The 12,573-nt window shown below is 42.0% G+C and overlaps 1 protein-coding gene across 1 annotated transcript; it reads right to left on the bottom strand.

Moving 5' to 3' along the window:
- Positions 1–1,086: 1,086 nt before the first annotated feature.
- On the bottom strand, positions 1,087–10,871 carry DEPDC7 (DEP domain containing 7). Its single transcript, XM_009562085.2, has 9 exons — positions 10,748–10,871; positions 8,485–8,869; positions 6,534–6,664; positions 5,452–5,641; positions 4,536–4,750; positions 3,331–3,473; positions 3,002–3,127; positions 2,825–2,903; positions 1,087–2,647 (listed from the first exon to the last, which is right to left on the bottom strand). The coding sequence occupies exons 1-9, from the start codon at positions 10,818–10,820 to the stop codon at positions 2,430–2,432; spliced, it is 1,560 nt and encodes a 519-aa protein (XP_009560380.1). The 5' UTR covers positions 10,821–10,871; the 3' UTR covers positions 1,087–2,429.
- Positions 10,872–12,573: the final 1,702 nt, after the last annotated feature.

The following is a 12,573-nucleotide window of genomic DNA, read 5'->3' as shown; positions in this document are numbered from 1 at the left end:
AGAACACATTGCTGTGTAGGTGACACTTTGCCCAATAACTTCCCTCAAACAGTTTTTTGTCATGTGTTCATCTCTGAATGTATTCTTTCAGGAAAATACATTCATGGAGTTGGTGCAGTAGTTCTAACGGTGCACACTTTTACAAATTGCAAATAGCATTGAAAAGTACTACACTAACCACCCACCCCCCCCCCCAGCTACCAGGGGAAGAAACCATGGCTCGTTCTTGCTGCCCCACCTGAAAGGGTCCTGTAAGAAAGCTGGGGAGGGACTTTTTACAAGAGCATGGAGTGACAGGACTGGGGGAATGGCTTTAAACTAGAACAGGGGAGATTTAGATTAGACATTAGGAAGAAACTCTTCACATTGGCAGTGCTGAGACACTGGAACAGGTTGCCCATGGAAGCGCCACCCCTGGAGATGTTCAAGGCCAGGTTGGATGCTGGCCTTGAGAAGCCTGATATGATGAGAAGCCCGCCCATGGCAGGGGGGTGGGAAGTGGATGATCTTTAAGGTCCCTTCCAACCCAAACTATTCTGTGATTCTATGATTCACTGTGACTCTCAGGCCCTTCAGCCAGATCCTGGGTACTGTTAGAGGAGTGGTATTACACCCGAGCAGAGGAAAGGCCACGCTGACCCTGCCTCATGCCCATCCACAAACACTCCCACTCAGCACTCCTGCCTTGTTCTCTGCAGGCTGCTGCTCAGCAGCCTGAGAGCAAGCCTGGCTCCCAAGCCAACCAGTGACTCACAGTGCAGAGATATCTGCAATTCAGAACTCCAGCAGGCGATGCCCACAGCACAAACTCATTTTCAAGATGGAAATCTCATCCTCTTAGCAGTGAGGTCAGCCCAGACAGCATGTAGAATCAGGAGTTAGAAAGGGAATACACTTCTGCTAAAGACACAACTAATGCAATACCACAAGTAACTTAGTTTCAAGTCATGTTTTATTAAAAAAAAGCCTTTTCCACCCCACATTTTAAAATGTGGATTAAGCTCCTTTTTATGAGAAAAATACATTTACACAACCAAAAGCTCTCAGTTAAAACTAAGAGCTAAAAGAAAAAAAAAAAAGCACACTACTAAAAAGGCCAACACATCCCTCTATACTATTAGCTTTCAAGAACTGATTATCTTCTAGAAGTCCTTTCTAGCTGACTAGAATAAGCCTCTTACACGATTGTCTTCCGTCTGCCATCAGAATACAGTAAGACATTGTCCTACTGCATGCCAAGTAATCTCACTGAGAAAGTACTCCAAAGAAGAAATAACAAGTGGCAACAGACACCACTAATGACTGAAGAGTTACATTACAGAGTAGTATCTCAAATAGGATTGTTTTTTTAAAAACAGCTCACCATAAGTTATTACAACTTTGCTTTCATGGTTAAATTACCTTTGATTCCAATTAAACTAGCTTTTTTCTCCCCAAGTAAAAGAACTGAGCTCTAACAACACTGCACATGGCACAAAATTTGTGATTTCTTGCAACAGTGACTAATGAAGCTTTGCTGGCATCATCCCAAAGATTACTCCAGGAGAGTCAAAATTAGACCTCGCATCACACTATATATTTTCCTGCTTGCAAGTGCCAGCATTGCACAGCTTGGGATTGCCACTGTAAACTAGACAAATAAAATACACAGCTATAAGAAAATCCAGAAGGCCTTTCATTTGTCCCAGCTCTTTTCTAATTACAGCTGGTGGCGTCAATAAGACTTACAGACAGAGCAAAATACTACAGGGATGGAGATAACTAGCCATAAACTGTAGGCTCTGTAGCAACCACAGCCAGACCGACTTAAACATCCAGAATATCTTTACCATCCCCAGAGAGTTAATGGGATCTCAGGGTACAGAGTAGGATTCAACTGGGAAAAGGCAGTCATCTTCCCTTGCTGTACCTCAATATGGTGTAATTTTAGCTTAAACATAGTAATTTCTCCTATACGTAGACAGTATGGTTAACTGGCAAGCTTGAAGAAAAGCTGTGGAATATCAAGCAGAATACGTTATTCAGCTCTTGTCTACTACCCAGCAAGTCAAAGATCAACACTACATGGTGGAGTCAGATAATGCAAGGCCAGTTAGAAAAACGTTCAACATAACATTCAGTGGTGGGCCAAGAGCAACCAGATCTCACTCATGAAGAGGCATTGTCCATCTCAGTAATTCTGATCTTGAACAGAAGGAATCCATAGACTTTGGTTTATGTGAGGAAGAGGAAGGATCATTTTAGCCCTACAGCAATTAGGAATAAACAAAGCTAAACTGTAAATATAGGCTAAAGTTGGGTACCATTGACTTTGGTAATAATTGTATAAAATTCCATCCATTTCCACAAAATAATTTTATTAGATACACAAATACAAAAGATTTACAAATATATTAGTGTTTTCAATGCTAGAAAGTAATATATATTTTTCAAGTCACACACATATTAGTAACTCTGTCTGCAAAATACTGCATAAAAATACTTGGATTAGTGCTATGAAACTGATCTAGCAGTCTCTTTCTCTCTTTGTCAGAGAGCTTTGAATCTTCATCAATAGCTTTCAATAAAGATAATAGCTCATCTTTTGTGGTCTTCTCTGTATTGGAGCGATACTCTCTTTCATCAAGTTTTTGGCAAAAGGTATAGCCTAAAAGGAAGCATGAGACATTCAGGTAATTAACACCACAGTCAACCACTCTCAGTCCCATCCTCCTTTAGTGTTAAATTATGCATTGTTACAGCAGGTCTGTTTGCATCATCTCGGTCCCTTCTATTTCTTATCTGGGTGCATGATAAGAATAAAAAGTTCAGTTTAAACTATTACCTGTTATCTTACTGGGATCTTGGCCTTTCTGCAAAGCCAGCAGTTTATCACTGACCATTTTATGCAGTGTCCCTGGGATCTTGAAAAGAAAGAGAGGACAGTCAAACAGCAGCTTAGAAAAGCTACTCTGCATAAGCACGTAAGATAACAAAAACCTGTTTATTTTCTGGCACTTACCTTTAACACATCTTTTTGGTGATCCACAAGGAACAAGATCAGGAGGTCGGTCTTCCCTCTGGATAAGGTTTTATTGTTGATAATAGCTTTAGAGAACGTTCTTTTCACAACCATCCTGTTGTCACTCTAAAGAATAATGTGAAATAATGACTGGAAGCAGAGAATTAGTCTTCCTCTTTAAGAAAAGCAGTGCCTTTGCTCTTCTAGAGTTATTGGTTTTCCTATAGTTGCATATTTGAGCTACAATTGTGTTTCCTAACCAGCATCTGTGACCTCTAGATTTCAGTAAGTGAAAAGCAACATATTAACAGTTAAGTATGCAGATTTACCTCCTTCTGTAGTTTGAGCTCAGAATTATGTGCTGCAACAGCCATGAAGTACAGTAGTCTTCTGAACTCCTCCCTGTTTTGTCTGTCTAGTAATTTCAGATAGAGTTGAACAGCTTCTAAAGATTGCTCCATCTTCCCATTCACTAGGGAGAGATAAAGGTATCTATTGCTAGATTTCTTTAAATAAATGAACAATAAACCGTCTGAATTAGCCACTGAAAATACGTTCATCTCTCTAAAGGAACTTGCCAAACAAAGCAATTCACAAAAATTTCTCACAGGCTGAGGAGAGCTGCCTGCGTACAATCCAAGGAGAGCCCATATCCAGGCCTTTAGACTGATATTTAAGAAATCTCACTTTCAATTATATTCAGTTACAGTTCAGCCACCTTGAACAAAATGTGAAATACTGAAAAACGAAAAAACTGTTCTTGTTAAGAAAACAAATGACCTGCTGTTGTAGAAAGAGACATCTTCCAAGAAATGAGGACTACATCCTAGATAAATGTGTTAGCTTGATGAATTAATTGCAAGCCATTTTGTAAAGCTTTGCAAAATTTTAATCCAATTTTCCCTACTGTGTAGCATACCCATTTTAGATCTGTGAATTATTTACCTGGAGTATGTTGTACTAGTAGCCCCCCTTTATCATGTAGGGAAAATGATTAGCATATAAATACAAAATATTCCTACCAGCGTGGAACAAGAGGAATAATCAAGGCAGAGAAGCATGAAAAACAAGGAGAACAGGGATGAAACAAAGTTAATTGATGACTAAAACATCAAAAACTTTTTAAAATGCTGTCTAAAAATAAGTGTTAAGAAATGCACATTTCTATGAACAGAATGGGAGAGTTGTGAAAGGGATACAAAGCATCCACACAGCTTTAATTGTAGATCTTATCGCCTAAATATTTCATATTAGGTCATATTTATATTTAATTTCCCATAGATATTTAATTTCCATGTATATCAACCACTACCAAATTATAGCACTCCAGTTTCACAATCATTCTACACAGACCTGAACACAAACAGAACAGCACATATTCAGGACCAAAATCTCAAAGCGCAGTCTTCACAATTAGAAATTAAAAACGAAAAATTGCAGACATCAACCTTTAAACTTGGCTGCTGCAGTAAATACTGAAGTTTGTCAGCACATCTCTCTCATAAGTTTAGGAACTCAGCTTTATTTTACTTACCTAATAGTTCTGCAATTCCTGAGTGAATTTCAGATGCATAGCTTAACAGTGGCTCCTTTTTTTGGCCGTAGTATCTACCAATATTTTCAAACAGCAGTAGTTTCCATGTGTCTGCTTGATCGGGTTGATCAGGCAAGTTCCTGCTAATGTCTACCACCATATGATCTGGAAGATATTCCAAGCAATCTATCGCTGCTGAGAGCCACTCATCTGTTCTAGAAAACATTTGTAGAATTAATTACTGATGGCTTCGAGTTGGTTGCATTGTTTTTCACATAAAATAAGGAGACTGGTTTCTCAATCCCAGTGAAAACTGCTTGCTTTGGTACTTAAATACACACTCAGGTAGATCATAGCCATGTACCTCTTTGTTATGTATCTAATCAAGATGCAGAATTAGTAACCCACATACGTAAACAGTCACAAGCAGTTAAACCTAGAGTTAGTCATGTCCTCTACTGTTAGACAAGGACATAGTTATTGCTAGATAAACAGAAATATGAACCTTGATCTGATTCAGATTCATAAAAGTTTCAGACCATGTTTTTAACTGTATTTATACACAGCTTCAGGCTCAGTGTTCTTGGTTTTTTGTTTTTGTTTTTTTTAATACAGTGGGAAAAACTAAACTACTCCCTCACAGGCAATTTTTTAAGGAAAAAACTTCAAGATGATGGAAAAATGCTCTATTCCCCCCTCAATGCAGCAAACAAGACTGTCAAACACTATCATTGCATTCAAAAACTCTTCCAGTGCTCAACAGAAATTGTCTCAGCTACTTCTAGTTTAGCAACTGCCATTTACCAGTTAATCCAGTCAAGTTTAACAGGGAGAAAAGTGCCTACTTGAAAAGCTTTCTGCTTTCAGTGCTGCAGAAAGTTTTTCAGTGTTGCAGAGGTGATCAAAGAATACTTACTGTGAGTCACTGAAAGCCTTGAGAATCTCTCTGTCTAGGTAGTTACTTGTGATGACATATCCAGTTCCCTTCCTTGGCTGCGGAAGCTGAGGTCTGATCTCTTGTTGGTCAAGTAAAGACTCAAGGAGTGGAAGGTCTACCAGCTGCAACAGGCGAGCAATTGTTTGTTCTTGCCATACTTCATTAATAACTGGGAAGGGCAGAATACACAAAGCATACCGAGATTGAACATATGCAAAAAGAGGGATTACGAAAAAGACAACTCCCCTTCCTCCCATCAGTCCTAACCTAACAAATTAATTTCATGAAAGTAAAGATTCACAGTAGCAGAGAGCGTGGCCCTTATCAGTTTTAAGAGTGTTTTATCACAGTGAAAGGAAAGAATTAGCCACTTGTTTAGTTCACTACAAGTGTCTGAGAACTACTTCTTGGATAAGTCTCAAGTGTCTTACATTTTTTGTGCTGTAATTTGCAAGCAATCTTTGTTCTAGCTAAGGGTTTAAAAGAAAAAAAAAAAGCGTAACAGTGACACTAGTCTTATCACAGCTTCTACAATTATGTTCTGGCTCGAATTTCCGAGTTTCTAGGACACAACGTTTTTAATGAAAGGAAAAAAAACACATTAGATCATAGTTTAGTCTGAGAGCGAACAGTCAAACAGTTTCACACAATACTGAAAGAGTACCACACAGTCCAGACAGACAGTTAAAAACCTAGAGAAGAGTTCTAGCTAAGAACAGGTTACTGGCCATGATTAAGTCAAGCATCAAAGTGGTGCAGGTAATAGATTATTAAGAACTTCCATAACTCAAGTCAAGCTCTACACAATTGTGTATTCTCCACAAAATTTGATACTGATATATTTCAACTAGACATAATGGGTCTGTCTAACGAGATAAATAGGTAAAAACCAAACCTGCAACAAATATAATTGGCCTTTGTTATGACATGGTGTTCAAAACAAAATGCTACGAGAGGCAGTTTGACTCCCTCATCAATTTGGTAGGCATAAGCTTTTCTAGTCCTACAGTTACTGTCTTCCTCCTCCCACAAACAAACAACTGAGACGTTATTTGGCTTACCTTGGTGGGATAAACTATGAAAGATGTTTACTTGAGGGGTATTTGCAGGCTTTAAACTGAGGTTTTCCCAGAGATCCTCCAAGCTTTCTGGTTTGATGGGAGTAGGGTGAAACAACACGCTCTTCTCATGTCTGGGATTAAAAAACAATTTTTTTAATGTATTTATACCCATATGTAAGGGGAAACAAATATTGCATAACATCTAGATATGGATAACCAAGATTAAAAAATATTTTCTCTATATACATATTTACATACAGAGTTCCTCTCTTGGAGGCTGTGACATTACACCTCAACTACTGCAGGGAAAATTTAAGACAAAACAGTTAAGAAAGGGAAATTATTTTAAAAGCACTCAAAAATTCCCCCCTCAAAATCTCTGGAGTCAAGACATTATTCCTGATGGTGAAGATAAAAATTAAGAGCTGTCCTTGCAAAACCTAGAAAGTTGTTGCTCCATAGCAATACTGTTCTGAAGTGATGTGGGTTGTTCATGCCACCAAGGAGTGGAAGGCTTCAGAAACCTGTCACCCATTTCTGTGTTAGCCGGTTCTCCTCAGAACTGCTTTTCTACAATCAAGTAGACAGTGAGACAACTCTAGCCATGAAATAACTGTTCCTCCAAGCATATTTGTTTTAGGGCACTGTAAAATCCTTTTCCTGTCCACTATCTTCACTATGTATATGACAAGCTGTATGTATCAACAGATGTGTTCTTTTCAGTAAAGAAAAAAACTGTAATCCAATGGATCTGTGCCCTGCTTAGAAGAAAAATACATTTTCTCTAAACTAATAAAACATGAATAACCTTGTTTCATGGCTGTTTACCCAATTAATTCTGTCTTGCTTTAACAGCCCTTGAGATGAATATATTTTTAAATACCACATTTGATTAAAGTGTTTTTATTTCTCACGAATGCTCCTCTTTCCAAATATAGACAAGGGACAGTTTGCTTTAGCACAGAGCAAGAGCTACTCGGACTGTGGGGGAAGAGCGAGGAGAAGGAAGGCTAAGGAACTATGCTTTTTTAATTTCTGCTTCTAGAATTTTATCAGTTGGAGTGAAGCACTTTTCACTTTTGCTGCTCATGAACATATCAATCATATAAGCTACTTTTTTCTTTTTTAAGTCATTATTTGCAGTTTTCAAAAGTGTGCACCATCAGAACTACTGCAACAACTCCATGAATGTATTTTCCTGTAAGAATACATTCAGAGATGAACACATGACAAAAAAACTGTTTGAGGGAAGTTATTGGGCAAAGTGTCACCTACACAGCAATGTGTTCTGTTTTGGGACAGTTTAGTTAATACCAGGGTTTTCTTTGCCCACTCCTAAAGAACCACGGAACCTTACTGTTGCACTCCCCTCTGGTTCTGTGATGGCATGTGATAGAATAAGAGCGCAACGGCCTGCTCCCTAGCCTAGAAACAATCACGCATCCATTCAAAGAGACAACCGAAAACATTTCAAAAAGCTAATTTCGGAGTGTAGTGAAGATGATGAAAGAAAGCAAGCAAACAATTTTAACCTGCTTTTTCTTTAAAAAATGGATGGATTACTGGCTTAGGCCAGCACTAGGTGTGCAGTGACTACAGACTGTTCCATTGCATTAGCCTGTTTGATGCACATGAATTCCAGCTGGTTATGTTGGTTTACAGCCCAATAGATCAGCACCTGTAGTGCACTTAATTCCAGCCCTGCTACCTCCCTCCCCCAAGGCGATGCGATAACAGACACAGAAAACAAGTAACCACGCAGGCTGAATGATTTATGCACTTCAAATTGCTGGTTCTTAGCTCTCTTCCACCCACAAACAACTGTATACTATCCACTTCCCCACTCAAGGCCCTGTAATCATACAGCAGCTTCCCCTTTTCTCTCCCAGAACACATAACATCTTCCCATCTTAAAAAACACTCTTATGGTTACGTTCCATTATGTACTAACCTTTGTGGTGTACACTGCTGGTAATCTTTATCAAGATCTGTTTGGTTCACATTTGTGAATCGGTAAAGGCTACTGCTACTGTCTTCAAACACAGACCGTTTGTCTTTTCCAAAGACTCTAGTTGAAACAGCCTCGAATACTTTGTAATCCATCAGTGCTTGACATACGCGCACTATTTTAGCACGAGAAATATCAACATCCCCAAAATACTTGTTCTGTAGAAGATGGGCAAAGACAACATCCACCGCATCGGAACCAATGAAACAGTCATGATAGCATTTCAGGTTCTGGCGACGCTTTTTTACTTCCACTTGAGTTTGAAGTGCATTGATAATGCTGCTCCAGACGTATGTTGCTCCAAATGGTTTCTGTGCCAAGCTAAAGCCTAAGAAGAGAGAAAGCATAGACACTGAATTTATGCTGCAATTCAAAAGAAATGGCACCCATTCTGGGGACTAGACACAAATCTCATAAGGATTTAAAAATCTTTGAGGCTTCCAGTTTGGCTGGGTTGCTCAGGTATTAACATTTTTGTTACTTTCCTAGCAAGTCTATCTGCATTGTACCAACATATCTCACCCTGGTGGTTGCTCTCACTACATTAGCTCGAAGTTCTGCAACCAGGAGTTTCTACTTTTCCAGCCTGTCACTTTGTGGTACTATCCTTTCGTCTGCTCTTCTATCACCCAATGGTTACACTTGCAGAAGCAACTCCAAAGCACAGATGTTCTCTCAGCCAAAAGTTAGCTCCATGTACTCATAACTGCCTGGTTCCTCCACTAACACTGACAAAACTATACAGGTGGTTAGGGGAAGCAGGATGAAGAGACATATCGGAACCACGTTTCCTACAGGACTGTGGATACACATAAACTACCCAGTGTCAGTGCTTAGCGCATCACCAATGAGATCAAGAACTCTCTTGAGACACCATTCACTCAACAATTACCCTCCAGAACACCCTTCTACCACCACAGCTCCAGCTGAGACTCAAGCTCTGTGTACTCAATATAATTTCCTTGAGCCAACCAGTCTTCTCTCCCCCAATAAAACCACTAAGCTATTACTCATTTACCAGTCTGGTTAAGAATAGCACACTAGCAATCAACAGTTTGACCAGAGGCTAGACGGCCTCCACAGGGACTTGAAATACAGAATATACTTACAAAGTTTGCAGGTGGTACCTAACTGGGAAAAGTTGCAGCCACCAGAGAGGTTAGAATTAAAATATGCATTTCCCAGTAAATCAGATAAATAATGTATTAAGAGAGAAAGCAGAGGAAAAAGAGAGAAATCAAAAGCTGAAGGACAAAATATGAAACGAGGAGTTGGCAGCAATCCTACAGAAAGCCATCTGGGGTTATGGCAGACCTCAAACCAAAAGAATTAACAGTGTGATGCAGTGTTTAAAAAAAAACCAAAAAAACAACATGCAACTCACTCCGGAACATATTACCATGAACATTTTCCACAGAAATGCAGAAGATATTTTTTTCTGTTCTATTTAGCCTGAAGTGACTTTAGTATTTGACTTGTATTCCAGTATTGGGCACCAGAGTTTCAAGCTGCTCTCCATCTACCAGAGCACCTAGGAGTTAGCAGGTTGGCAAGGGGAGAGGAGAAGAGAACAAGGTGGGGAACAGAACAGCATTTGAACATTTCAACACTGTTATAAAGGACAGCAGCTATCCTCAGAGCCACTATCAATTAGACATCTGCTTTCTGAAAGGATTCACGCCAGGAAATAAAACCTTCTTAATACAGAGCTTTAAACAAGACTAAGCAGAAACTTCCCAGAACCTCCAGTTTCTAAAGCTTTAGGAGCACTGGACTGATAAAGCACACATCTGGGGATACTTCAGCCTGACACCTTCACGTAGGCAAGACAACAGAATTTCCTTCCAGCCCAGGTTTTAACAGCTGACTGGCCAGGTTGGAAGGGAAAAAACTCAAACCCACCACCACCAAACATACGACAACGCTGGTTTCTGCTGCTGGGATAAATATCAACGCATACAAACCGCCGTAAGTCCATTAATCACCCCTTTATCACCTCTTCCTTCCACACAGCATTAAACACGGGGAAACAGCATTAGGCGTGGCATTAAGGTTACGAGGTTTTACAAAGTCAAGGTGAGGAAAAAAAGCAGGAGCTGTTCCCGGCCAGCGACCTTCATCCCTTCACGCTGCATTAAGGTTTGCAGCTGGATTTCAGGGGCAGGGACGGCTCCGACCCCGTTCGTTCCCCCTCCCAGCCCCGTACCCGGCGGCCTGGCGGCGGGGCTGCAGACAGCGCTGAGGCTCAAAGCCGCCGCCTTCTCCCGCACCGTAGCCATATCCCCGCCAGCCGCTCCGCGTTCTGCCAGGACCCGCCGGCTGCGGGGAGAGGAACCCGCCGGGGGCGGAGCCGCGGGGCAGCGCCCGCGCCCATTGCACAGCGCCCGCTGAGGCCACGCCCGCTCATTATCATGGGCCGAGGGGGCGGGACCGCGGGACAGCGCCAGTCCCATTGGCTGGGGGCGTGGCCGTCGCAACCTCGCCCGTTCTCATTGGCCAGCGCCCCCCGAGACCACGCCCTCTCTCCATAACCGGGACGGGGAGCACGACCACGCTCGCTCTCACTGGCAGGGGACGTGCCGCCGCCATCACACCCACTCTTATTGGACCGCGGCCGCCGTCACCGCGCCCGCTCCCGTCGGCCAGGGGCGTGGCCTCGTGGTCACGCCCACTCTCATTGGCCGCCGGGCGCAGTGACCACACCCACGCCCGGGGGCGGGGCCTCCGCGCCCGCGCTCACCCCCATTGGCCGGTTGGCCGCTGACTGTCTGCGCACGTGCCGCCAGGCGGGAGCGGCTCGGGGCTGCACGCGCTGTGTGACAGGAGAGGGGAGAAAGCGGAGCACAGGCCTTGCGTGTGATACGGGAAAGAGTTACCAATACAAAAAGTGGAATGTTTTTGATTTAAGATACAGTTACAGTAAAGTTTCATCTAATTGGATTTTTTTGAAAGTTAGACAGAAGGTCCCTCTGACGAGTTTTCTTTCAATCAGTATTTTCCACCCACTGTTCATTCTTTGAAGATTATAACGTCTTGTGTTCCCTATGATCTGTGCGGAACAGGTGCGCCTTCTGCAATCGCCTCTGTTTGCAGTGCTTCTGGATCCTAAATGCAAGGTCAGGCAGAGAGCTGGTTCCTAAGCTCCAAATCAGCAAGTTTTGACTGTTGTGAAGTTCATAACAACGTTAAAATTAGTCCTTGGAAAGTAATAGAATAAGATTTATGGGAGAATTTATCCCTATCCATGTAAGTGGGAAATACATTCCAGCTCTTGTCTCGCTGCGCACAATGGGTAGAGATCAGTGCCCCGTGTTGCCAGGCCTGATTAAAGGATGTTTGTTTTCTAGAACTCACAAATTAGTTTTAGTTTATTAGGCAGAGTTTTTGGTATGACATGAGCCAGCACTCTGGTTCTGGTGTGGCAGGACCTTAATGCTCTCACCTGGGTAATGGATGGGCAGGGACACCTCCCACTAGATCAGGCTGCTAAAAGCCTCATCCAACCTGGCCTGAACACCTTCCATGGATGGGGCAGCCACTACATCTCTGAAGATCCTATTCCAGTGCCTCACCACCCTCACAGGAAAACATTTATTCTGGATATTTAATCTAAATCTCCCCCTCTTTCATCTTAAAGCCATTCCTCCTTGTCCTATCCCTGCGCTCCCCGATCGAGCCTCTCCCCAGCTTTCTCATAGGCCCTTTTAAACACTGGAAAGCTTGGAGCCTTGCCTTCTTTCGGCTAAACAGCCCTCAGCCCGTCCTCATGGAGGAGGTGCTCCAATCCTCTCATCATCTTTTTGTGGCCGCCTCTGTGCTCACTCTTCACAGATCCACGTCCTTCCTGTGCTGAGGACACGGGAGCAGAGGGGCAGAATCCCCTCCCTGGACCTGCTGGCCACACTTCTTTCGATGCAGCCCAGGATACAGTTGGTACACATTATTGTCACGTCACAGAATGCTATTTTTTCCCTGTATTTACAGTGCAATTTTAAAAAAATCAAACTGGTCAGCTCTATTTTCTTAAGTTGA

The sequence above is a fragment of the Cuculus canorus genome, chromosome 5 (assembly GCF_017976375.1).
Source record: "Cuculus canorus isolate bCucCan1 chromosome 5, bCucCan1.pri, whole genome shotgun sequence".
Lineage (NCBI taxonomy): Eukaryota > Metazoa > Chordata > Aves > Cuculiformes > Cuculidae > Cuculus > Cuculus canorus.
Note: the sequence above shows the minus strand (reverse complement) of the source record. Positions and strands in the feature narration are given on the sequence as shown.

What these genes read in the sequence shown, in the direction of transcription:
- DEPDC7 (XM_009562085.2), bottom strand. Translation starts at nt 10,820, where the DNA reads ATGGCTACGGTGCGGGAGAAGGCGGCGGCTTTGAGCCTCAGCGCTGTC. An exon ending in CAGCAGTGTACACCACAAAG is followed by an intron (nt 6,665 to 8,484) that starts GTTAGTACATAA and finishes TTTTAATCCCAG; the next exon opens with ACATGAGAAGAGCGTGTTGT. An exon ending in TCATAGTTTATCCCACCAAG is followed by an intron (nt 5,642 to 6,533) that starts GTAAGCCAAATA and finishes TGCCCTTCCCAG; the next exon opens with TTATTAATGAAGTATGGCAA.